Source organism: Lepus europaeus, chromosome 11 (assembly GCF_033115175.1).
Source record: "Lepus europaeus isolate LE1 chromosome 11, mLepTim1.pri, whole genome shotgun sequence".
Classification (NCBI taxonomy): Eukaryota; Metazoa; Chordata; class Mammalia; order Lagomorpha; family Leporidae; genus Lepus; species Lepus europaeus.
This window is the reverse complement of record NC_084837.1, coordinates 30,167,610-30,193,973: the sequence shown is the minus strand read 5'-3', so window position 1 is coordinate 30,193,973 and position 26,364 is coordinate 30,167,610. Positions and strand designations below refer to the sequence as shown.

General features: G+C 41.1%; 1 protein-coding gene across 4 annotated transcripts in view; it reads right to left on the bottom strand.

Moving 5' to 3' along the window:
- The window catches only part of MIS18BP1 (MIS18 binding protein 1), a 57,566-nt gene extending 31,522 nt beyond the window's left edge, over positions 1 to 26,044 (bottom strand). Inside the window, exons 1-5 of one of the 4 annotated variants that reach the window (XM_062205192.1) lie at positions 25,671 to 26,044; positions 13,719 to 14,379; positions 8,792 to 8,872; positions 7,697 to 8,181; positions 2,541 to 2,614 (exon numbers count right to left, since the gene is read on the bottom strand). In XM_062205192.1, the coding sequence (XP_062061176.1) occupies positions 2,541 to 2,614; positions 7,697 to 8,181; positions 8,792 to 8,872; positions 13,719 to 14,250 (1,172 nt within the window). In that variant the 5' untranslated portion in view covers positions 14,251 to 14,379; positions 25,671 to 26,044. Of the gene's footprint in view, positions 1 to 2,540; positions 2,615 to 7,696; positions 8,182 to 8,791; positions 8,873 to 13,718; positions 14,380 to 23,135; positions 23,234 to 25,670 lie in introns of those variants that run through there. The other 3 variants (XM_062205193.1, XM_062205194.1, XM_062205195.1) reach the window with 3 other exon arrangements.
- Positions 26,045 to 26,364: the final 320 nt, after the last annotated feature.

Below are 26,364 nucleotides of genomic sequence, written 5' to 3'. Positions count from 1 at the left end.
TCTTGAACCAGTACCAATATGGGATGCTGGCATTGCAGGCAAAGACTTAACCTGCCATGCCACAACATCAGTCCCTACTTGTTATTTTTTTTTTAAGGTTTATTTATCTGAAAGGCCAAGTTAGAGAGAGAGAGACAGAGACAGAGACAGAGGCAGAGGCAGAAACAGAGAGAGAGAGAGAGAGAGAGAGAGAATGTCTTCCTTTAGCTTGTTCATTCCCCAAATGGCTGCAATGGCTGGGGCTGGGCTGATCTGAAGCCAGAAGCTTCTTCTGTTTTCCATGTGGCTGCAGGGGACCAAGGACTTGGGCCATCTTCTACTGCTTTCCCAGGCCATAGCAGAGAGCTGGATTGAAAGTGGAGCAGCCAGAACTCAAACTGGCATCCATATGGGATGCTGGCACTGTAGGCCGTGGCTTTACCTGTTCCACCACAGCACCAGCTTCTATAAATGTCCCAGATGTAATAAAACAAGTATCAAATCACTGACCTATTATGTACTCTTCAAATTTCTAAACTAAATCTAAGAATATAAAATAGAAAGAATATGAAGATCTAGTAGGTAACTGCTGGATCAAATAATAAATTAATAAATAGTGATTATAATAAATAAGGAAGCTAAGTTCCTTTAATTTGACCAAATGAGATTAAACTCATACATTATACCTTACAATATTACTTCTCTTCCACTCTTTTCTGCTTTAGCAGACATTTAAATAATACTCTAAAAGCACTGTTCTCTTAATGTTACAAATATGAATTCATTTAATCTGCAAAACAATCCATAATGTATATAACATTTTTTTTTTAAAGTTTATTTATTTTTTTGAAAGGCCAAGTTACAGAGAGGTAGAGAGAGAGAGAGAGGTCTTCCATCTGCTGGTTCACTCCTCAGATGGCCGCAATGTTTGGAGCTGTGCCGATCTGAGGCAGGAGCCCTAAGATTCTTCTAGGTCTCTCACGCAGGTGCAGGAGCTTAAAAACTTGGGCCATCTTCTACTGCTTTCCCAGGCCATAGCAGAGAGCTAAATGGGAAGTGGAGCAGCTAGGACTTGAACCAGTGCCATATGGGATGCCAGCACTGCAGGCGGCGGCTTTACCTGCTTTGCCACAGCGCTGGCCCTAATAATACTGTTATCATCATTGTATAGATGAAGAAACTGAGGCTGAAATAGGGTAAGTAACTTGCCCAAGTAATATAGGTAATAAGTGGCAATAGTGGAGTTCATACAAAGGGAATCTACAATGCAAATTGGATATTAAGGAAATGGGCACGGGAGCTGGCATTGTGGCATAGTGGGTAAAGCCACCACCTGTGAAAACAGCTGGATTGTGTCCCAGTCTGATCCCACTTCTGATCCAGCTCTCTGATAATAGCTGGGAAAAGAAACGGAAGACAGTCCAAGTGTTTGGACCTCTGCCACCCATGTGGGGGACCTGGCTTCCAGCTTCAGCCTGGCCCACTGCTTGCTGTTGCAGTGAACCAACAGATGGAATATCTCTCTTTCTCTTCCTAGCTCTCTTTCAAATAAATAAATAAATAAATAAATAAATAAATAAATAAATATTTTTTAAAAAAACAGAAATGGGTACAAGGCAAGCATATATAGAGTGGGCAAAAAACATTTTTATATACTCAACTTATAAACTTCCATGTAAGTAATTTAAATGGTTTTATCTTATGTTATTACAATTTTTTTAACACTGAGAAATTAGCTGAAGAATAAGAAATGTTGCTAATAGAATAACAAAACTAGGCCACTTAGCTGATGATGCTCTCACTTAGGGAAAACCAGAAAGTGCCAATGATTACTTAATATGTATCTGTAAGGCAAAGATTTAAATAATTTTGGTTTTTTGGGGCCAGAGCTGTGGCATAGTAGGTTAAGCCTCTGCCTGTGGTGTCTGCATCCCATATGGATGCCGGTTCAAGTCCTGGCTGCTCTACTTCTAATCCAGCTCCCTGCTAATGGCCTGGGAAAGCAGCAGAAGATGGCTCAGGTGCTTGGGCCCCAACACCCATGTGGGAGACCAGGAACAAGTTGCTGTCTCCTGGCTTTGGATTGGCACAGCTCCAGCCGTTGCAGTCATTTGGGGAGTGAACCAACGGATGGAAGAACGAACTCTGTCTTTAACTCTGTCTGTGATTCTGTCTCTCCGATAAATAAATAACTCTTTAAAAAAATAATAATTTTGATTCCTTTTCTGGATCAGTAATTTAAAAATCTGGTTGTCTTGATTTAGATGTGAGAATATGAACTGAAATACATGTAGCAAATATTAACTGATTACATGCAATTAAGCAGATAATACCAGTCTACTTATTAGCACTTCAGGAAAAAAAGATGCAATATCTAAAAAATAACAGGCAAATACAAGAAAGCTGGTACAGTCAACATGGCAATGATCTGCATATTCATTTTACTTTTTTGTCTCAGTTTATAACCTCATTAAAGTCTTTGTTTTATAGGAAGATGCTTTTATACTCTTGCACAAAATGATGTTGTTTTTATTAAACAATATATGAAGTGCTATACTTACATCAATTTTCCTTCTACACATATAGCAGTATTATTATTGATGACTTTAATCATCCATTCTTGCAGCTGGATTACCTGATTAAGCATAAAACAAAGTATTTCAGTATTACTTATAGTATTAGCATTACAATAATAATTTGCTCTGAATTAAAAAACTCATCTAAGTAATTCAAGTGACTCCTTAGTGCACATTATGTAACAATCATATTCTGTTTTGAGTAGCAATAGATAACATTCATGTATAATAAAACAAACAAGATACAGAGACTGAAATGACAAGCTAACTATACTTCAGGTATTTTCATATCAAATATCTCAACCACTGGAAGAGAATCATTTACAATTCCAAGGTATATATCATGACACAAGTCCTAAGGTAAACATTTGGCCTAGCAGTTAAGACACCTATGTCCCATATTGGAGTGCCTAGTTCAGTTCCCAGCTCTAGCTCCTGAATCCAGCTTCTAGGTGATGAAGACCCTGTGAGGTAACTCACCATAGCTGGTGGGGGTCCTAGAGTGAATTCCTGGTTACTGGCTTTGGCCCCAGTCCAGCCCTGATCATTGCAGACATTTAGGAAGTGAGTCAAGGAATAGAAGCCCTTTGTCTCTGCCTCTCAAAATTAATTAATTATTTTTTTAAAAAAAGTAAACACCAAGCCCTGCAAAACACCCAGGAACTTAGAAAAAAGAGTCAATTATATCATACACCATTATACTTGCCCCCCAAATTAATTTTTTGTAAAGCTGAGTTAAAGCTGCATTTCAATATTCTATAAAGTATATAAGTGACTGTTAAATCTGTATTTCATGGCATTCTACTCCACAGCAAACATCTGATTACCTCTAAAACCTCTCTATTTCAAAACAAGCAAAATATCATTCAAAAAGAAAACTTTTAATGACATTTGTATAGAAAGTTTATATTTTATATGAAAATTGACTTACTTTTGATGAGAAATAAAGCCAAATTAATGGAATAACCAATTTGAGTAGCCATTTACTTTATCCAACTATATATAAACACAAATTGTACAGCTGTAGTTTTATACTGAGCCAGGAAAGATACTAAAATGAGGAAGTGGTCTGTTACTGCACTTCTCAATAATGTTCATTAAAAATTATAGGTAGGATTTTGGGAAAAGGCAGTAAATAACACTCCTTTTTTTGGTCATATTCCTACATTGGAACTGAGATACATCAAAGCACCAGTAAAATGGAGGTATTAAAATAAAAACTAACACTAGGCAGTGCTGCAAGTACCTTAGATGCACTGACTCATATTATCTTCCTAACACTAGGATTTATTTATTTATTTGAAAGGCAGCGTTAGAGAGAAAGAGAGAGGGGGAGACAGAGAGATCTTCCATCCACTGTTTCACTCCCCAAATGGCTGCAACAGCTGGAGGTAGGCCAATCCAAAGCCAGGAGCCAGGAGCTTCTTCCAGTTCTCATGTGTGGGTGTAGGGACCTCAGAGACTTGGGCATCTTCTGCTGCTTTCCCAGACACATTTTTTAGCAAGGAGCTGGACTGGAAGTGGAGCAGCAAGAACTAGAACCAGTGCACATATGGGATGCCAGTGTTGCAGGTGGTGGCTTTACCCACTATACCACAATGTTGGCTTCTGTTACCTTCATTTAACAGATAAATAAACGGAAAAGTTAAAATATAACTTGCCCATTTCCCAACAGCTACTTATTGGATGAGTTATAAATCTGAGAGTATAAGCTATAGAGTACTGTATACTATACTGCATATTCAAAGTATCAAAATATTAATTATTCATTCAACAAACAAATGCTATGGTCCACCATGTTTACATGCTAACGGGAATGATCCAGAAGAAAGGAAAAAATGGAAGAGATGATTCCAAGGACAATGTCCTCTAGGTGATAAGAGGGAATGAACGGTCCTGAAAAGGGGAAAAGGGTTGGCACCATGGCACAGTGGGTTGCAAGACAGCATCCCACTTGGGTGCTAGTTCAGGTCCCAGCCACTCTGCTTCTGGTCCATACTCCCTGCTAATGTGCCTGGCAAGGCAGCAGAAGATGGCCCAAGTACTTGGGCCTTTTTCCCATGTGGGAGAACCATGTGAAGTTTTAGGTTCGTGGCCCCAGCCACTGTGGCTATTTGGGGAGTGAAATGCCACTCGTTCAAATGAAAATAAAATCTTAAAAAAAAAAAAAAAAAAAAGAAAAAGGTTTTAAGTGCCTCTTTCCAAAAAAAGGGGTGGTAGTGGAGGAATGTGAGTGTAATCTGTTCATCTATTTTAATAGGAGGAAAAACAGAATATGTGGACATGGTAGTAGGAATACTGGTAGATTAGTAATGGGATTGAAATCTTTTTTAAAAAACATTTTTTTTTATTTATTTGAAAGGCAGAGTTACAGAGGGAGAGAGAGAGAGAGACAAAGAGACAAAGAGAGGGAGACAGAGAGAGATATCTTCCATCTGATGGTTCACTCCCAAATGGCTACAACCGAAGGATGGGCCAGACTGAAGCCAGGAGCCAGGAGTATCTTCAGGGTACGGGGGCCCAATGACTTGGGCCATCCTCGGCTGCTTTCCCAGGTACATTAGCAGGGAGCTGGACCAGAAATGGAACAGCTGGGATCTGAACAGATGTCATTATGGGATGCCAGCATCACAGGCAGCAGCTTTACCTGCTGTAATACAATGCCAGCCCCTTGAGGTTTCCAATGAATTGAGAATGAGGAGAGAAGAAGCTTAGAGGTCTCAGGAGAGAAAAAGTATTAAGTACTCTTCTGAAAAAGTCAGAATGGACAAATGAAATACAATAAGACTAATGAGCAATATTGAGAGGCCACTTAAGTAAGATGTGCAGTCAAGTTTAAAATGAGACCAGTCAGCACAACTTTTTTTTTTTTTGAAAGGCAGTTACAGACAGAGAGGGATGGAGAGGCAGAGAGAGAAAGAGATGGATCTTCCATCTGCTGGTTCACTCCCAAATGGCCACAATGGCCAGGGCTGGGTCAAGCTAATGTAAGGAGACCAGAGCTTCTTCCATGTCTCCCAAGTGGGTAGCAGGGGCCCAAGCACTTGGGCCATCTTTCACTACTTTCCCAGGAGCATTGGCAAGGAGCTGGATAGAAAGTAGAGCAGCTGGGTCTTGAACTAGCCCACATGGGATACTGATATGGCAGGCAGAGGTTTAATCTGCTACACAACTACGTCAGTCCCAGCACAACAGTATTTTGCTCTAGCCACATTCAGCTCTCTAGCACAGGAAAACAGCAAAAGAAGAGTTTAAATTTAATCATGGTTAGGACTTTTTTGGTTGAGAACAGAAAGAGAGAATTGAGAGTTAAAACCTATAATGGTTATAACAAATCACATAATATACATATGGTAAAGAGAGAAATGAGATCATGTCAGAGTTGATGGATGACCTTAATGGAGGTCAGAGTACTGATATTGAGAGATGGAAGAAGACAGGAGTCAGTAGTGAAGAGTAGTATTGGTAAAAATAAGGTATGGGGATGGCTGGTATGGAAGGTAAAGGTAGGAGAAAAGTCAGTAAAGAGGAAGAAATCAAGGATGCCTGATGGATCATCTGCATGGATGCTGTTATCACCAGAGATGGCAAGAGACAATAGAAGCAGAAAAATTAACAGGTGTCAAGCACTTCAAAAGGAATGCAAAATCATGACTAGGAGTTTGTGTTCACTATAAGACTAGGAGTTTAAGTTAACTACAAGTAAACTTAACAAGAAGGGATAAAGAGGGATTAAATATTACAATATGCACTTCAATGCAGCTCCTGCAGGAAAGAAAAAAGAATGGCCCATGGAGCAATGAGGAGCAAGAGAAACGTTCCTTATATCATCTCCAGGTCAAACAGAATGTTGGGTATGGAAGAAAAAGAGCCACCACTTTAATCAGCTGTTTGTGGAAGTCATATTTTAGTTAGAGCAAAGTTAAGAAATGTTAAGAGAAGACAGGTAATAGCAGTCATAACATTTACACAGCTCAAGAAAGTACCAATGCAATATTTGGAGAATTGGGGATGAGTAAGAGAATGAGTCAGAACTATGAGTACACAGGGATAACAGTCCTGCTTGAGAAGCTTAGAATTCTTATAGCAACTACTGTGGTGTCCCTTAGAGTAGCTGTCTTCAAACTTTCTTGTTCAACCACTTTTAAGTCAACGTCTAAAATTTTTCATCACAAGTTTATGTATTTGCAAACATTACAATTTCTGGCAAATAATATTGACACAAAACTATAGTTGTTATATCACTATTTCAAATTTAGATGGAATCTCAATGCTATCCATCATTATTCATTTAAAAATCAATGGGCAAACCTGTAACAATTGGAAATTTTACCTTTCTCGTTGAACTTATTATTTATATTTCCATTCTACTTCTTCAGAGAATTTATCCTAATGTAACTAAGCTCTAAAGTTTTACTGAGCATCCTGTATTACTTTACATTTGGAAAATTTTCAAATCTTCAGATGATATAATTTGTTTCTATTTCAATTGTTCTATTAATACCAAGTGCCCCAAGGGCCAGTGTTGTGGTGCAGCAGGTTAAGCTGCTGCTTGTGATGATAAAAACCTATATTGGAATGCCAGTTCAAGTCTCAGCTGCTCTGCTTCTGATGCTGCTTCCCATTAATGCACCTAGGAAGACAACAGATGATGGCGCAAGTGCATGCGCCCATTACTCAAATGGTGAGTTGGGGGCAGGATGGAGTTCCCAGCTCCTGGCTTGGGCCCCAGTCAAGCCCTGGCTGCTGCAGGTCATATGGGGAGTAAACCAGCAGATGGAAGATCTCTGTCTCTCCCTCTGATATTGTGCCTTTCAAATAAATAAATAAATCTTAAAAAAAAAAAAATAGTAAGTGCCCCAAGGATCAGGGAAAAAAAGAAAAACAATAAAAATCAGAAATGAATTCAATGTTCATGCCACAAAGGCATAATTGCTAAAAACTCCACAGTTCCTAATATAACAAAAAAATTTTTAACACCTGGATCTTCTTACTTTCAGCCCAGTTATTTTCACTGGGCCACATTGCTGGTATAATAAGGAACAAAACATGAAGTTACAATGTCAGAACAATGTCAGAATATAAGAGCTTAAGCTCTTCAATAACATGGAGAAAAATATCTACATTAAAAGTTTTCCCACCTGAGTTTTTTTAACTTCATCTGTAACTGCTTCAAACACATTTGGAGGAGAAAGCTTGGAAACATTTCTTTTTGACCTCCGAGGTATTGTTACATGAAGTCTTGGACTTGCCAATACAATTTTACATGTATCTTCCATGGAATCTATAAGATCAATCTCTCTGGGCACTGTTTTTTCATTTCTGTCCTTAATTTCTTGTTGTGAAGTTCCTTCTGTTGTCATCTCACTATCAGTAACCATTAATTGACTGCCATTTTTAGTAGGAACACAATTTGTACTAAGAGTCTCAGTATTAGTATTTTGGAATTTTTCACAGGCAGACTCACTGTCCTCTATAACAAAAGTGTCCTTTTTGGATTGAGTGGTTGCAATAGTATTCTCCCTTGGGTGAAGAATTTGTTCAGTCAACTGAACTCTGGATAATACATGGTTTGAGACTTTTGTAGTTGAAATATTTTCTTGTTCTTGGCTCAGAACTGGAAATTCTGCAAAATAAAACAAAATTTATAGAATGACCATATGAAATAAAAGAACAAAAAAGAAGTCAATTAAAACTGTTCAATATATTGAGGCAGCGCCGTGGCGCAGTAAGTTAATCTTCCACCTGAGGTGCTGGCATCCCACATGGGGCACTGGTTCTAGTCCCAGCTGCCCCTCTTCCACTCCAGCTCTCTGCTATAGCCTGGGAATGCAGTAGAGGATGGCCCAAGTGCTTGGGCCCCTGCACCCGCATGGGAGACCTGAAAGAAGCACCTGACTCCTGGCTTCAGATCGACACAGCTCCAGCCGTTGCGGCCATCTAGGGAGTGAACCAAAGGAAGACCTTTCTCTCTCTCTCCCTCTCACTGCCTGTAACTCTACCTCTCAAATAAATAAATAAAAATCTTTAAAAAAAACTGCTCAATATAAAAAAAAATCTTCAGATTAAAACACTTCACCCTCCTGCCCAGTCTTTCTCTGAGGCCTCTGAACTTTACAATTGAAGCTTTTTCCACAGTCAATGCTTAATATCTACCCAGGGAATATAATTACCTAGAACATCTAACAACACATTCAAGTAACAAACTTAAAAGCAAAACAAAACCAAAAGTGTACCGTAAGTTAAATTGTGCTGCACTGCTTTCTTTACCTCCTGGTGTTGAATCTTTTGCTTTACCAGAGGGAATTCTGATGACTCTAGAGGTTGAGATTTTTTAAAAAAATTGTATTAGGCACAGAGAAGAAAAACTTGTCATTTTATTTATTCTTTTTTAGCAGATATAATCTTTTTCTTTTAAAGATTTATTATTTATTTGAAAGGCAGAGTTATAGAGGCAGAAAGAGAGAGACAGACAGAGAGAGAGAGAGAGAGAGCAAGATCAATCTTCCATCCACTGGTTCACTCCCCAAATGGCCACAACAGCTACAGCTAGGCCAGGTAGAAGCCAGGAACCAGGAGCTTCTTCCAGGTCTCCTGAAGGCCTGGAAGGCCATCTGCAGCTTTCCCAGGCAGATTAGCAGGGAGCTGGGTCAGAAGTAGAGGGACTTGAACTGGTGGCGCCCACATGGGGTGCCAGTGTTGCAGATGGCAGCTTAACCCACTATGCCATGATGCTGTTCCCAAAACTCTTTTTAATATCATGAAATAAAGATACTTAGATACAGAAATGATCAGACCACTATAATGTGCTTTTGCAACATGAGAGTAATATAAATTTTTACCTTTATTACTTTCTCATGCTTTTATTTCATTCTCTATTTATTTTAGTAGGAATACAATTTGTGCTATACTGAAGAAGAATTTTTAAAATTATACTGAGGATGATTTCTGAAAAAACTTCTTCAAGTTAAATTTACCAGCTCTAGAAAAAAGACTTAGAAGCTTGGAGGTTTGGAATGGAATTCTAGTGCTGACAAAATTGGACATAAAAATAGTACCCAGCCTTGAAACATCTGCTCTGTAAATTTCCAAGATATTTAAAAAAAAAACCCTATTTGAAGTGTTGTAGCTTACTCATTAGATGTTGAGACTCAATCATAATTGATGTGCCTTAACTATCTCTTTGGTGAGCTCTTAAAAGGACCAAAAGTAGATTTATCAGTTAAAAAATAAGAATAGAATTGCTTATATTTTATTCTGCTTTATATTCAAGATTTTTAAAGTTCAGCATTTCTTGAATACAGAAATCACTTTCTTTGACATACAAATTAGATGACAGACTTAAAATCTGTGTAAAGGAAAAATGGAATTATTTTATATGCTTAATTTCAAGTCTCATACTCAAAACAAAACAAAACAAACAAAAAAAACCTGGCAGTAAGTTTGCCACGTTGGCCTTAGAAATCACAACAGAAAGATTTTAGGGGCTAGAACTGTAGTGTAGTGGATTAGGCCTCTGCCTGCAGCACTGGCATCCCATATGGGTGCCAAATCAAGTCCTGGCTGTTCCACTTCTGATCCAGTTCCCTGCTGGTGCTTGGGCTCCTGCACCTATGTGGGAGACCCAGAAGAAGTTCCTGGTTCCAGGCTTTGGATTGGCCCAGCTCTGGCCATTGCAGCCATTTGAGGAGTGAACCAGTGGATGGAAGATCTCTCTCTGTCTCTCCCTCTCTGTAACTCTCTTCTAGGATAAATAAATAAATCTTTAAAAAAAATGTTTTTTATCATAATTATATATCATACAAGGAAGTGCTAAGTTATTATTTTTTTAAGATTTATTTTATTTACTTGAAAGGTAGACTTATAGAGAGAACAAGAGAGAAAGAAAAGATCTTCCATCCACTGGTTCACTTCCCAAATGGCTGTAACGACCAGGGCTGGGCCAGTCCGGAGTCAGGAGCCAGGAGCTTCTTCTGGGTCTCCCGTGTGGGTGCAGGGGCCCAAGGACTTGGGCCATCTTCTGCTGCTTTTCCAGGCACATTAGAAGGAAGTTGGATTGGAAGTGGAGGAACCAGGACACAAACCCACACCTGTATGGGATGCTACTACTGAAAGGCAGTGGTTTACCTGCCATGCCACAGTGCTGGCCCCAAGTTTCTATTTTTTTTAACTTTTTCTACTGGAAATGACAGGACAATGTAGGAAAGATCAGTAGGTAATTGTACAAAACAGTCATTTGTAAGTCCAAAGTCCATGCAAGACTCTCCAAAGGTCTCAAAAATTTGCTTGCCTTTCCTGGGAAGACTCATTAGATTTTCAAAGCAGTCAGGTATTCATTCCTCTCTCAAATACAACCTTATATATAAACCATTCTTTAGCATGCATTATTCATTTGCTTTTCCCTTTTATCCCAAGCAAATTCCCTTGTATATTCCCTCTGTGTTATCTCAGCTTGTCACTTATACTACATATCAGATTTACAGCAGACTCATCCTCTTTATAAAAGCTCTATTTACAGACCATTAAATTGAACCTTGAGGCCAACGCAGTAGGTTAAGCTGCTGCTTGCAACACCAGTATCCCATATTAGAATGCTGTGTGCAAGGCAGGAACTGTAGTGCAGCAGGTTAACGCCCTGGCCTGAAGCACTGGCACCCCATATGGGCACCAGCATATGCATCTGCATCTCAAAGTCATCCTGACAATGTTTCAGGGGCAGCCCAGAGTTTCCTGCCCTGCCCCCTTCTACCTGATAACCTGCCAGGTGGAGGTTCCCACCCCTTCTGCCTGACAAGCTTCCACAACCACAATCTCCCAGGTGCAGCCCAGTATCTGCATCTCAAACACCCTGCTCCCTTCCTCCTGTCTGATAACATTTGCACCATAAAGTCCTTTGTGTCAGACCTTCAAGAGAGGTTTTTCTATTTACATCCAAAAAGCCCTTTGTTCCAAGAGGAGCAGAGGTGGGGAAGCCAGACCCATCTCCTTAAAAACCCCCAGCCTCAACTGGACTGGGTGCTCAGCTTTCTGCATCTTTGCTGAGCCGGCCCGCCTGGCCTGGTCAGGTGTAATCTCTCCACTCAACATGTAACCTCCCTCCTTCCTCCTCCCCAGTTTCTCAGGCTCTGTCTGGAGAGGTGCCCATCCATCCTTACAGATGTCCCTTCCCTAATAAACCTTGCTATTTTACCTCCCACTACTCTCTGTCTCACGCCTGAATTCTTTCTTGCGCGAAGACAAGAACCCTGCAATTTCTCCGGTAACAAAACCAGACACTCCAACATGGGAAGTGGGTGTATCATGCAGTGAATTAATCAATTGAGCCACAAGACCCATCCCCTAAGGACTGAATTTCTGTGCTCCTTGACCTACTAGCAGCATTAGACACAGCTGGTAACTCTCTCCTTAAAGCACTCTGTTCTCCTGTGTTCTATAGTATCACTCTTCGTGATTTGCCTTCTTATCCATGATCTCCTGGGTGGCCTTCTACTTGAGTGTCCTTTCTATTCTTTATTATGATTTCTAAATGTTGGAGTGCCCAGGACATAACATTCTCTTTTAATTGTTAATTTATTTGCGAATCCAGGGAAAGAGAATTCTCTCCCATCGCTGGTTCACTCCCCAAATACCCACAACAACTGAACTGAACCAGGCTGAATAGGAACCAGGAACTCAATCCAGGTCAGCCTCTGCATTAGCAGGAAGCTGGTTAAAATCAGGAGCTGAAACTGGTATTCAATCTGCTGTGTGAAGAAGGCATTTCAACTGCTAGGCCAAATCCCTGTCATCCATGTCCCACTAGGAACATTTCCTTTTTCCACTTTTACACTTTAATTATCTCAACTAGGCCAGCGCCATGGCTTAACAGGCTAATCCTCCACCTTGCGGCGCCAGCACACCGGGTTCTAGTCCCGGTTGGGGCACCGGATTCTGTCCCGGTTGCCCCTCTTCCAGGCCAGCTCTCTGCTATGGCCAGGGAGTGCAGTGGAGGATGGCCCAAGTCCTTGGGCCCTGCACCCCATGGGAGACCAGGAGAAGCACCTGGCTCCTGGCTTTGGATCAGCGAGATGCGCTGGCCGCAGCGGCCATTGGATGATGAACCAACGGCAAAAGGAAGACCTTTCTATCTGTCTCTCTCTCTCACTATCCAGTCTGCCCGTCAAAAAGAAAAAAATAAAAAATAAATTAAAAAATAAAAAATAAAAAAATAATTATCTCAACTACTCTGGTAACTTGAAATACCATTTAGGTGCTAATGATTCCTAAAATGTACTTCTCTAAATTCCAGGCCCTAATTAACATATCAAAAGTAATAGAACAAAAAACACTTAAGGAGCTCCCTCCAATCACCTTTCCTCCAGTCTTTCTCTTTCAGCTAAATCATCCATTCAGCTGCTCAGGTGTAAGGCAAAAAAAGACTAAACTCCCCGGTGTTAATATTTGTCTTTTTCTTCTCTTATAGTCCACATTCAATTGTGAGCCAATATTATTCATTCTTTCAAAATATATCCAGAATCCAGCCACTTAATCTTCACTGCTATTACCTCAAACCAACATCCAGATTATTGTAGTAACTATTTCAAATCAGCAGTGAGTTTTTTTTTTAAATCTTAAGTCAGACCTTGTTATTCCTCTGCTCAAAATCCTCCAATGGTTCCTTATTTTGATCAAAGTTAAATACAAAATCCTTATATTTACTTACAAGATCCTTCATTACCTGACCCTCTCTTAGTTATCCTTTTCTCCTGGACACTTCACTCTGTGAATACTAACCTCATAGTTAGTCTTTGAATTTGTCAGGCATGCTCCAATTCAGGGCATTTGTATTACCTGTTACCTGTCTGAATCATTCTTCTCCACTGCCCAAGATACATGTATCTACCAGTTCCTTCGAATTTTGGGGCTCAAATGCCATCTTCTCACTGATGCTTTCCCTGACAATACCCCTCTTATTTTAACCATCTTCCCTTTCTGTTTTTCATCTTATATTGCACCAAAAAGTTCTTATTTAAATGTTAATTTTGTCTACCCACTACCTGAATGTGAACTATAAAGGGGCAGAAATTTTTGTTCACTGTGGTATCCTGAACACTTAAGAGTATCTGACATATTAAATAGTTAAGACATTATAGCTCACTAGCCAACACCTTGATAAAAACTTACCTTTTACTGAATTGTTATATGATTTGTTTTCCTTTTCTTCACAGAGGTAGGTATGCTGCAATTGTCTTTTTTCATGTCTGTTAAGAGCGAAGGTTTTAGTACTCTCACTGCTCAACTGATCCAGCAAACTACTGTCTCTTGATGTCTGTTCTAGTTTGTTACGTAGAACCTTTTCTTTCATTCTTTGAAATATTTTTCCTGGTGATTCATAGTTTGCTTTATTTTTAAATCCATCCTTGTTGGTCTTGATAGCACTGATATTAAGAGAATTGTTAGAGACAGTAGCCTCTGCTAGCAAGGTAGACTGAAATATATTTTTATTGTTAAAAGTTTTCCTTTGTGGGAAATGATTCTTTTCATGGTCATTCAACTTTAAAGAAGAGTTCTGATATTTCACCAAATCTTTCACAGGAGTAAGTGTGCCTGAAGGAATGTTGTCAAAAAAGATTGCATCCATGGGCATATTTTTCCTCTGAAAAGATGTCTCTGAAGGCAACTGAATTCCTGGATGTTTCAAAGGTGTTGCAATCATCTTGGAAATATAGTAATAACCAAGTTCCTCTGATAGGAAATTCACTCAAGCAAACTTCAGAATAGAACTTCAATAGGGCCTCACAGAAACCTGTAGCTCAATGTGAAAATCAAAGTTTACTATGCTCCTCTGCAAAAGAAAAGTTGTTAAAATTTATTTGTTTTCCATAACATTATACTAAAATGTTTAACTGACTCACAATAACACAGGATAAGCTTTAGTTCACAAATCAGACTATGATTTAATTTTTTTGTTAAGTCACATTTTTATTATTTTTCAATAGATGACCAAGTTTGGTCTTTAAATTTACTTTTCTAAAAAAAAAGCAGCATTCACCAAATCATATAACTAATAAGATCTAAGAATTTAATTCTGAATATTTGTTCTTGAAATTTACTTGAACAATATATATATAAAAGGTTCCAATCTACTATTTGCATCAAAAAGCATTAAATCACATCTGCATATGGCACTACATTAGTTTATAAAATAATTTCATAAATATGGTTTTCCTCTTTAGGCACTTAATTTTTAAAGTAATAGCTACAATGATCTATCCTAATGAAACCTGAAAAATCCATTCAGTTATTTAAATCATCTCCAGTCTTGTCTTTGTTACACTCCAGAACATTTCAATCACAAGATTGTAGCTGAAAAATCCTCAAGTGAAAAACAATATTCATTCTTGTTTTTTAAAAATGTAATGCTACTTGGGATTTTCAGAACATATTATATATTGAACATGTGAGGTCTTAAACTTTGTTTCTTACATATGAATATTATTTCCCACACCTGCAAATCAAGATTCTAAAAGAGAAACCATTTAGTTGCATTCAGTAATACTTGGTCAATACCAGTATATAAAAAGCCCTTCACTCAGCCCAACTTCCAAAGTGACCACTGCAGCTGAGGGGATGGTCAAGTAGGGTCAGCAACATTGCAGGCAGAACTGTAAATTTCTTGTTAGAGATGCCACCTGCCTTTACCAGGCCAGCTCTCCTCCCAGCCCAGCCAAGTCATGAAAGTCAACAGAGTGCCTTCCCCTAGGAGGTTCACACCTCCCTTAGGATGTACCCCATGTGAAGAGATAGATAGGTCTGAGCCTCTTAACTTACAAGGCCTAAAGCCCAACAGATTATTATCAAGCCCCTTCTATCAGGTTCTATTTGCCTCTCAATCAGAAAACTTAATTGTAGTTTAGACAGCACCTTTCTTAGCTCCTCTAATAATGACTCTGTCCTTTGTTCTAGACCCTGTCTAGTGCACTTGGGCCTCATTCCTTTGTAATCATAACCTCTACTCTACCACCAATGGCTCTACTCCCAACCTGTGTGTACTGATGGTCCTCTTCCCCACTTAATGCTGTATAATTGTTCAAACCTGGTAAATGCCACTCTTAGGATCATTGGTTACTATCCTCACCCTGTCTTTTATGAGCTTGTCTAAATATGAGCAGAGTCGGCGATCTTGGAAGGCTTCCATAGCCTTGGCAACTCATGACGACAGCCTAGGGTGGTTACTGGCGCCATAAACTAGAGTGTCAATTTGTTGGGTCAACAACAGGAGTCACTGTGCACTTGCTCCTCATGTGGTATCTCTGTCCTTAATGTGCTGTACATTGTGATTTAATGCTATAACTAGTACTCAAACAGTATGTTTCACTTTGTGTTTCTATGTGGGTGCAAACTGTTGAAATCTTTATACTAAATTGATCTTCTGTATATAAAGAGAATTGAAAATGAATCTTGATGTGAATGGAAGGGGAGAGGGGGCGGGAGAGGGGAGGGTTGTGGGTGGGAGGGAAGTTATGGGAGGGGGAAGCCACTGTAATCCATAAGCTGTACACTGGAAATTTATATTCATTAAATAAAAGTTTAAAAATTAGAAAAAAAAAAAAAAAGAAAAAAAGAAATTAGGCATCATCGAAGTCGGCGATCCCTAAAGGCTTCCATAGCCTCAGCAACTCATGACTAGAGCCTAGGGAGATTACTGATGCCATAAACAAGAGTGTCAAATTGTTAAATCAACAACAGGAGTCACTGTGTACTTACGTCTCATGTGGGATCTGTCCTTAATGTGTTGTCCAATGTGAAGTAATGCTATAACTAGTACTGAAACAGTATTTTTACACCTTGTGTTTCTGTGTGGGTACAAACTGATGAAATCTTTACTTAGTTTATACTGAATCGATAAAGATAATTGAAAATGGAAAAAAAAAAAAAACCTTGGTGTTAAATTGAAAATTGCAAAGAAAATTAATCAATTTTTAAAAAATATCATGTAGGATCTCTGTCCTTAATGTGCTATACATTGTGATTTAATGCTATAACTAGTACTCAAACAGTATTTTTTCACTTTGTGTTTCTGTGTGGGTGCAAACTGTTGAAATCTTTACTTAATATATACTAAACTGATCTTCTGTATATAAAGAGAACTGAAAATGAATCTTGATGTGAATGGAAGGGGAGAGGGAGCGGGAAAGGGGAGGGTTGCGGGTGGGAGGGAAGTTATGGGGGCGGGGGGAGCCATTGTAATCCATAAGCTGTACACTGGAAATTTATATTCATTAAATAAAAGTTAAAAAAAAAATCTTTCTCAATCCTAGAATTCTAGAATTTACTAGTCTAGATTTCTAGTGTTTCTTATTGCTGGATTTCTAGGTACTCCAGTTTTTGACATCAAATAAATATAAAAAACCTAAGTGAAACAAAATCTCCCACAATCACATGATCTCTGAAATAAAAGATTTACTGAACCATTATAGATGCTATCCAGAAAAAAAAGAAAACTAGGTCCTGGGACAAGTTCCCACAACTTTTAACAGCAAGGCTCCATAGCAATTGGAAAATGCCTGCAGGATCTAGAGCTAAGAGTAATTTTATAAACTCTGGGGAAATAAAGCTCTGTTCAAAAGTGCAGCCCATAACAACTAAATTTTGTTTCTGGATTAGTTTGGGTTAATAGAAAAGTTTATAGTTGGGTTGGGTCGGCGCCGTGGCTTAACAGGCTAATCCTCCGCCTTGCGGCGCCAGCACACCGGGTTCTAGTCCCGGTTGGGGCACCGGATTCTGTCCCGGTTGCCCCTCTTCCAGGCCAGCTCTCTGCTATGGCCCAAGTCCTTGGGCCCTGCACCCGCATGGGAGACCAGGAGAAGCACCTGGCTCCTGGCTTCGGATCAGCGAGATGCGCTGGCCGCAGCAGCCATTGGAGGGTGAACCAATGGCAAAAAGGAAGACCTTTCTCTCTGTCTCTCTCTCTCTCACTATCCACTCTGCCTGTCAAAAAGAAAGAAAAGTTTATAGTAAGATTGTGGTTGGCTGTGATGGGATTTAAGTCATAGTTTCAATATAAACAATCCTCTCGCTGGTTTTTGCAAAGCTGTTAACTGATTAACTTCATTTGCTTCTTCCCTCCTCCATCCTCTGGCCCTTTTAATTAATTTGGGGACATTTCAATTTTTCTTTTATCATAGAAAATTCTACTGCAATCAGCTCAAAAGACCTAAGTATCTTGGGGCCAGTGTTGTGGCATGGTGGGTAAAAAGCCACCATCTGGCACGCTGGCATCCCATTGGGCGTCATTGCGAGTATCGGCTGCTCCACTTCTGACCAGCTCCCTGCTAATGGCCTGGGAAAAGCAGTGGAAGATGGCCCAAGTACCTGGGTCCCCGCACCTAAGTGGAAGACCTGAATGAAGCTTCTGGCTTCAGCCCCAGTCATTGTGGCTGTGATTTGGGGAGTGAACCAGCAGATGGAAGATCTCTCTTTCCTTCTAATTCTAATCTTCAAGTAAATAAATATATCTTAAAAAAAAAAAAAAAAACACTAGAGATATTTATCTACAGTAACTTTAAGATTTATTTTATTCATTTGAAAGACAGAGTTACAGAGAGAGGCAGAGACAGATTGAGAGGTCTTCCATCTGCTAGTCCACTCTGCAGGTGGCCGCAACGGCAGGAGCTGCGCCGATCCGAAGCCAGGAGCCTCCCCCAGGTTTCCCAAGCGGGTGCAGAGGCCCAAAGACTTGGGCCATCCTCCACTGCCATCCCAGGCCACAGCAGAGAGCCGGGTCGGAAGAGGAGCAGCCGAGACTGGAACCGGCGCCCAATGAGACGCCGGCACTTCAGGCCAGGCTGTTAACCTGCTGCACCACAGCGCTGGCCCCTCTACAGTAACTTTAAAAAAAAAAAAAAGGATTTATTTATTCATTTGAAAGGTAGAGTTAGAGAGAAATATATATACAGGAAGAGGCAGAGAGAGATCTACCATCTGATGGTTCACTCCCCAAATGGTTGCATTGGTCGAAGTTGGGCTGGTCAGAAGTCAGGAGCCAGAAGCTTCATCTGGTTCTTCCTTGTGTGTAAGGACCCAAACACTTGGGCCATCTTCTGTTGCCTTCAAGGTGCATTGGCAGTGAACTGGATCAGAAGTGGAGCAGCCAGGACTCGAACCAGCGTCCATATGGGATGCCAACACTTCAGGCAATGGCTTTACCCACTTCATCACAGGGCCAGCCCCGACAGTTAACTTTTGTGAAAAATAAATAAGCAAATTAAAAATTCATATGTAGAGTACTACTTTATTTAATAATTAATAATGTAAGGTGAAAAGAAGTAAAGTATTCCTTGGTTTACTACAATAGCTGACAAACTTTATCCTGAGAGTCTTGCCATGTGAACAAAAAACACCACAGTAATTCAATAAAATGTTAAATCAGTAAATATATATTAATGCATACAATTATATGTCTGTCAGCGTGCTACATGCCAGAAGCCATGTGCTGGGAATTGTAATACTCACTAGTTGTTCACTTTAAATAACATCAATTAAGAAATACTATTTTTTGCCGGCGCTGTGGCTTAACAGGCTAATCTTCCGCCTTGCGGCGCCAGCACACCGGGTTCTAGTCCCGGTTGGGGTGCTGGATTCCATCCCGGTTGCCCCTCTTCCAGGCCAGCTCTCTGCTATGGCCCGGGAAGGCAGTGGAGGATGGCCCAAGTCCTTGGGCCCTGCACCCGCATAGGAGACCAGGAGAAGCACCTGGCTCCTGGCTTCGGATCAGCGAGATGCGCTGGCCGCAGCGGCCATTGGAGGGTGAACCAGTGGCAAAAAGGAAGACCTTTCTCTCTGTCTCTGTCTCTCTCACTATCCACTCTGCCTGTCAAAAAGAAATGCTATTTTTTAAAATAAAAAATGATTGAAGTGGACAGGAGAAAATGGCAAGGTAGTTTCAGGTTTACACAGTATCAATATCTAATAAAATGCTAAATAGGAAGAATGATAAATAAGTTAGCAGTACTGAAAACAGGTTCAACCTGTAGTAGACATATAACTGTTCTCATTTAAAGGCAGATACTATGTCACACTGAAAAGCTCCAATATTCAGCACAGAGCTCTTCCTTTTAATTTCCCCAATACCTCCCATACTCCACGTCAATCAAGTATTAGGAATGAAGGTAAGTAGTCAAGATTATGAAAAATCCTTAAATGCACTCTCACTCCCCAAAAGACAACAGAAATCGCTCTCTCTAGGAACCTTTCTTACCCCAGGTGAAAAGGCAAGTCAAAAAAGCCGAAAGAGCTACTAACATTCGCCAGTGATTTCAGTGTGGTTGGTGGAAGAGATGATATAAAGAAAAAAAGGTGAGGCCAGTGCTGTGACTTAGAGGTAAAGCCACCTCCTACAGTGCCAGCATCCCTTATGGGCGCCATTTCAAGTCCCAGCTGCTCCACTTCTGATCCAGCTCTCTGCTATAGCCTGGGAAAGCAGTAGAATATGGCCCAAGTCCTTGGACACCTGTACCCACAGGGAAGACCCAGAAGAAGCTCCTGGTTCCTGGCTTTGGGTGGGCCCAGCTTTAGCAGATGTGGCCACTTGGGAAGTGAACCAGAGGATGGAAAACCTCTCTCTCTCTCTCTGAATCTGCCCTTCTCTAATTCCACCTTTCAAATAAATAAATCTTTAAAAAAAAAGAAAATCTTCAAAAAAAAAGGGGGGGCGGGGAGGAAGGCCTAGAATTTTCTGACTAGACACTCTGCAGAATAGGTAAACAAAAATAAACCACTCAGGGCTGGCGCTGTGGCGCAGTGGCTTAATGCCCTGGCCTGAAGGCCGGCATCCCATATGGGTGCAGGTTCAAGACCCAGCTGCTCCACTTCCAATGCAGCTCTCTGCTATGGCCTGGGAAAGCAGTAGACGATGGACCAAGTCCTTGTGCCCTGCACCCACATGGGAGACCTGGAAGAAGCTCCTGGCTTCGGATTGGCACAGCTCCAGCAGTTGCAGCCAACTGGGGAGTGAACCACGGATGGAAGACCACTCTCTCTCTCTCTCTCTGCCTTTCCTCTAACTCTGACTTTCAAATAAATAAATAAATATTAAAAAAATAATAATAAACCGCTCAATACAGGTCAAACAAGAAAGATCCAAAGGCCCCTTCAAATCCCATTTTAAAGAGCAAAACAAAGAAAACATACAATTAATGTTCACCCTCTGATAAAACAGTCACGGGCTAGAAAATGGGGACAGAAGGGGAATACAAAAATTTGTACATTTTCCATGAACATTTTAAAGTTCTTTCTTCCTGCATAAGAAACATCACCACAGGCAAAAAAAAAAAAAAAAAAAAAAAAGACATTCAAAAGGCCAAATGTTCAATATATCACTAATCATCAGGTAAATACAAATCAAAACTACAACTACATACCACCTTATGATAGTTAAAATTGTAGATATCTCGACCCAAATGCCTGTCAACTGAAAACTGGATAAATTATGGGATATGTACACCATGGAATTCTATACAGCTGTAGAAAAAAAGGAAATCCTGGAGCCGGCACTGTGGCATAGTGGGTTAATGCCCTGGCCTGAAGTGCTGGCATCCCCTTTGGGCACCGGTTCAAGACCTGGCTGCTCCGCTTCCGATCCAGCTCTCTGCTTTGGTCTGGGAAAGCAGTAGAGGATAGCCCAGGTCCTTGAGCCCTTGCACCCGCATAGGAGACCCGGAGGAAGCTCTTGGCTCCTGGCTTCAGATCAGTGCAGCTCAGGCCGTTGCGGCCACTTGGGGAATGAACCATTGGATGGAAGACCAACCTCTCTCTCTCTGTCTCTGCCTCTCCTCTCTCTGTGTGACTCTGACTTTCAAATAAATAAATAAATCTTAAAAAGTAAAGAAAAAAATGAAATCCTGTCATTTGCAACAAAATGGATATAACTGGAAAATATCATACATAGTGAAATAAGCCAGACCCACAGGACAAATACCATATGTTCTCTCTGATCTATGATAACAGAGCACCTAAAAGAAGTGAAACTGATACTTTTTGAAATGTAACGACTTTTGGGGTGAGTGCTGTGGCACAGTGGGCTAAGCCTTTGCCTGCAATGCCAGCATCCCATATGGCTGCCAGTTCGAGTCCTGGCTGTTCCACTTCCCATCCAGCTCTCTGCTATGGCCTAGGAAAGCAGTGGAAGATAGCCCAAGTCCTTGGGTCCCCGCACCCATGTGGGAGACCTGGAAGAAGCTCCTGGCTCCTGGCTTCAGATCGGCTCAGCTCTGGCTACTACAGCCATTTGCAGAGTGAACCCATGGATGGAAGACATCCCTCCCTCTCTCCTTCTCTGCCTCTGGCTCTCTGTAACTCTGCCTTTCAAATAAATGAATAAATCTTTAAAAAAATTGACTATTTCCATAATTCACACAAAAGACATCAAAGGTCTGAAAAGAAGCAGTATCAAGAAAAGAAAAAGCCCAGCTCTGGCTATTGCAGCCAATTGGGGAATAAACCAGCAGATGGAAGAACTTTCTCTCTGTCTCACCCTCTCTTTGTCTATAACTCTACCTCTCAAGTAAATAAATTCTTTAAAAAAAAAAAAAAAAGTAATTAACTTTTAACAGCCCTTGTCTCCACTGTAGAGGAACAGCTTTTTTTCACAGTATTTGTTGAACTCCTTACTTAGTAGAGAGTTAATCATGTGTGTTACAATGTTGAGTGAAAATAGATATTAATAAAAAAAAATAATGCTGACGCCGCGGCTCACTAAGCTAATCCTCTGCCTTGCGGCGCCAGCAACACCGGGTTCTAGTCCCGATCGGGGTGCTGGATTCTGTCCTGGTTGCCCCTCTTCCAGGCCAGCTCTCTGCTGTGGCCCGGGAGTGCAGTGGAGGATGGCCCAAGTGCTTGGGCCCTGCACCCGCATGGGAGACCAGGATAGGCACCTGGCTCCTGCCATCGGATCAGGGCGGTGCGCTGGCCACAGCGTGCCAGCTGCGGTGGCCATTGGAGTGTGAACCAATGGCAAAGGAAGACCTTTCTCTCTGTCTCTCTCTGTCCACTCTGCCTGTCAAAAAAAAAAAAAAAAAAGAATGGGAGTAGGAGTGGGAGGAAGAAGAGGAGTGCCAGTGTAGGTATGGTGAGAAGAATTACTATGTTTCTAAAGTTGTTTTAGTGAAATACATGAAGTTTGCATTCCTTAAATAAAAGTTTTCTATGGAAAAAAAAGTCATAGCAACTGAAGGAAACAAATAATATTTTAAAGCAAAAAAAAAAAAAATCATAGATATCAAAAAGACAAAAGAGGGGCAGATGTTGTGGCACAGCTGGTTAAGTCACCATGTGGTCCAGCTTCCTGCTAATGCTTCTGCTCCAGCTTCCTGCTAATGCTTCTTGGGAAAGCAGAGGAAGATGGCCCAGGTACTTGCGTTCCTCCCACCTACATGGAGTTCCTGGCTCCTGGATTTAGCCTGGGTCAGACCTGGCTGTTGCAACAATCTGGGAAGTGAACCTGTGGGTAGAAGATCTTTGTCTGTCTGTCTCTTTCTCCATCTGTAGCTCTGCCTTTTAAATAAATCATTAAACAAAACAAGAGTGTAGAAAAGTAGTTACCCGCAGGCGGAGGATTAACCAAGTAAGCCACGGCGCCGGCATCCCATATGGGCTCTGGGTTCTAGTCCTGGTTGCTCCTCTTCCAGTCCAGCTCTCTGCTGTGGGGAGATGCAGTGGAGGATGGCCCAGGAACTTGGGCCCCTGCACCCACATGGGAGACCAGGAAGAAACATCTGGCTCCTGGCTTCAGATCAGCACAGTGCCAGCCATGGTGGCCATTTGGGGGGTGAACCAATGGAAGGAAAACCTTTCTCTCTCTCTCTCTCTAACTACCTGTCAAATAAATAAATAAATAAATAAAAGAAAAGTAGTTACCCAAGACTAGGGAAAAGGTGGGGAGAGGAAGGTAGTATAAAGTTACAATTAGATATGAGGAATAAGTTCTGGTGTTCTATTGTATGGTAAATTGATTGTAGATAACAATAAGATATTATATATTTCAAGTCAGCTGAAAGTTTTTAGAAATTCTCCCTACAAAGAAATGTTGCCAACTAGCTAGATTTGCTCAAAATGTAATGTATACATGTACCAAAATAACAAACTGCACCCCATAATTATGTATACAGTGTCAATAAATAGAAAAAGAGGAAAAAAATCAGACATCAAAAAATCAGACATAAAAGCAGAGGAACACAAAGAATATACAGTAAAAATACACTAGAAATGAAACACCTGCATCCCGAACGAGGGCAGGTTCTAGTCCTGGCAGGTCCCCGCTAATGCCGCCTGGGAAAGCAGCAGAGGATGGCCCCTATACCCATGTGAGAAACCTAGATCAAGTTCAAGGCTCCTGGCTTCAGCCATCTGGGGGAGTGAACCAGTGTACAGAAGCTATCCCACCTCCCTCTCAACTGTGCCTTTCAAATAAATAAACCTTTTTTAAAAAAAATCCCTCTTCAAAAAATAACAACAATCATAATAATTAGCACCCTTCAAGTGCAGGAAAGAAAAGTTTGTCCTGAAGGCTTGGTTTAACAGATGAACGTAACTAATAAAAAATCAGCTCCTTCTAAATATACTCTTTTTGGAGTAGAATAAATTCTAAAATGTTCTGCTTTCATTAACTGCTTACAGCTGTTGAGAAAATTGAGTCCCTTCATCTTGTTCTGAAAACTGACAAATGCTGATGTACTAAGGAAAAACTGCCACTTATTTAGCAGTAAAGATCCAGGAATGAGAAAAATCACAGCATGAAAGGGTAGACAGGCTTACAGGAAATATGTAAACAGAACCAAAGCTAAAAAATTGTTATCGTGTATATAATAATGTAACTATTACTCCTCCCAAAAAGACACAAAGTTCTCAGGAATTTATCACATTAGCAATGATAATAACAATTTCTATAATGGAATACGAAATAAAAAATGCCAGAGAACACAAACCAAAACTGGGAGATGGAGGAAACTGAGAATTTAAAGTTAACAGACAAATAGTTAACACTTGAAAAAAAAAATGCAGAACGTAAGAGCTAATAAATATACAATAATCAGCTTATTAAAATTATCAATGCATAAAATGACTAAAGGATATAAAAGGCGATTAATACAAAAGGCTGATAAAAGAATCAACCCACACCCAATTAACTAAAAAATACAGATGTAAATTCAAACAGGGAGCTTTCTTTTACTTATCAGAATGATAAAAATAGTATTTACTATCTGTTTGCCGCTATATAATCTTAAAGCAACTCTTTTAATAGATACCATTATTGTTTAGCCTGATAAAGTTACCTGCCCAAGTTGACACTTCACAGTAAGTGAGGAAGAAGAGGAACCAAGTCTATGCAATTACAGAGCCCAAGTGCTTTACTAATAGGCAACATAGGCTATCGAGAGGAGAACTGGGGAGATTAGAAACCTGAATGTCCGTTAATCAGGGGAAAGAAGTTCTATATCAACATAATTCAACATATATATTCAATATTATATACGAAAATACTTTATATATACTGACATGGAAACTACCAAAAGTTAAAACAGAAAGATCCGGTATAACTACATGTCTGTAAAAATTCATATAAAGCACACAATTTATGAATATCAGCACAGAAAAAAAAAATCTGGAAGTACATCAAACTATAAACATTGCTAATCTCTGGACGGACCTTCCATTTTCTAAATAAATTAACAACTGAAAACCTGTGCAACTAGCATACAGTTTCCTCAGGAAAAAACCTAAGTCGGATGGGTCGATAGTTCCTACAGCCCTGGGGGTCGTGGATCCCAAGGTGAAGAGCCGAGCACTGACACAAACAGATTTCCTGCCCAGTAATCATTCCAACTCAAATTTTTTTTTTCCCAGAAGCGATTTTTAGAACACAGACCTAGAGCGTCCACCACTGTAGCCTGAGTGTTCTGCTGTCTGGACAGCTGCAGCGGACACGCAGCGCTCACTCACGGGTGAACGCGCCGCGGTCAGACCACTGCCTCAGTCAACAGAGGCTGGGAAGGGGCGCGAATATCAAAGTTGGGCGACGCGCGCAGGCCGCAGGGAGCCGGAACGCGGGGCGAGGGGAGCGGGGCGGAGAGGTGGTACCTTGTCTGGAGGGCCGGGTAGGCGAGGCCGCAGCAGTCCCGGTTCGGTTACGTGCGCAGGCGAGCTCCACGCCCACGGGCTCGCGCCTCAGGCCCACGACTACCGCCGTCCGCCGCTGCCGAGCCTCAGGAGACGCTCACAAACGCTGCGAGGTTCCCCAGCACTTACAAGTCTGGGAATTCAAATTTGAAGAGCCCGCCCTCCAGTCAGCCCGGGATTGGCACGCTCAGGAAATGCGTCACCGTGCGTTTCAAGGGGACTCGAGAAAACTGAGGGCAGCCCCTGCACCGCGTGGACAAGGCGATGACCACAAAAAGCGTGTGATGCCCAAGCTGCCACGGCAGTGGGCGCGTCACTCCCCTCAGAGTTCGTTGTGTCTCCACAGGGCGCGCCCCCACCACGCAGGCCGCCGCTCTTCCCATAATGCTTTGCGTCCGGAAGGCGCTCGTCCGACGCCGCCGGCAAGCTTCGGCGCAAGTACGGTCATCAAGTTTGGCCCATCCCGGCTTCCACCCACCGCCCCTCATTAGTGGCCGTCTGTTTTCCGCTCGTTGCGTTCTGAGGCAAGATTTGCTGAACGCTTTTGAGAAAACTTGTTTTCTCAGTAAGCCGTCTGTTTGAGGAGAACAAGCTAAACGCCCTTTCACACAGCGTTGTTTAGTGTGAGGTATTCCCGCCAGAAGTGTTCATTTCC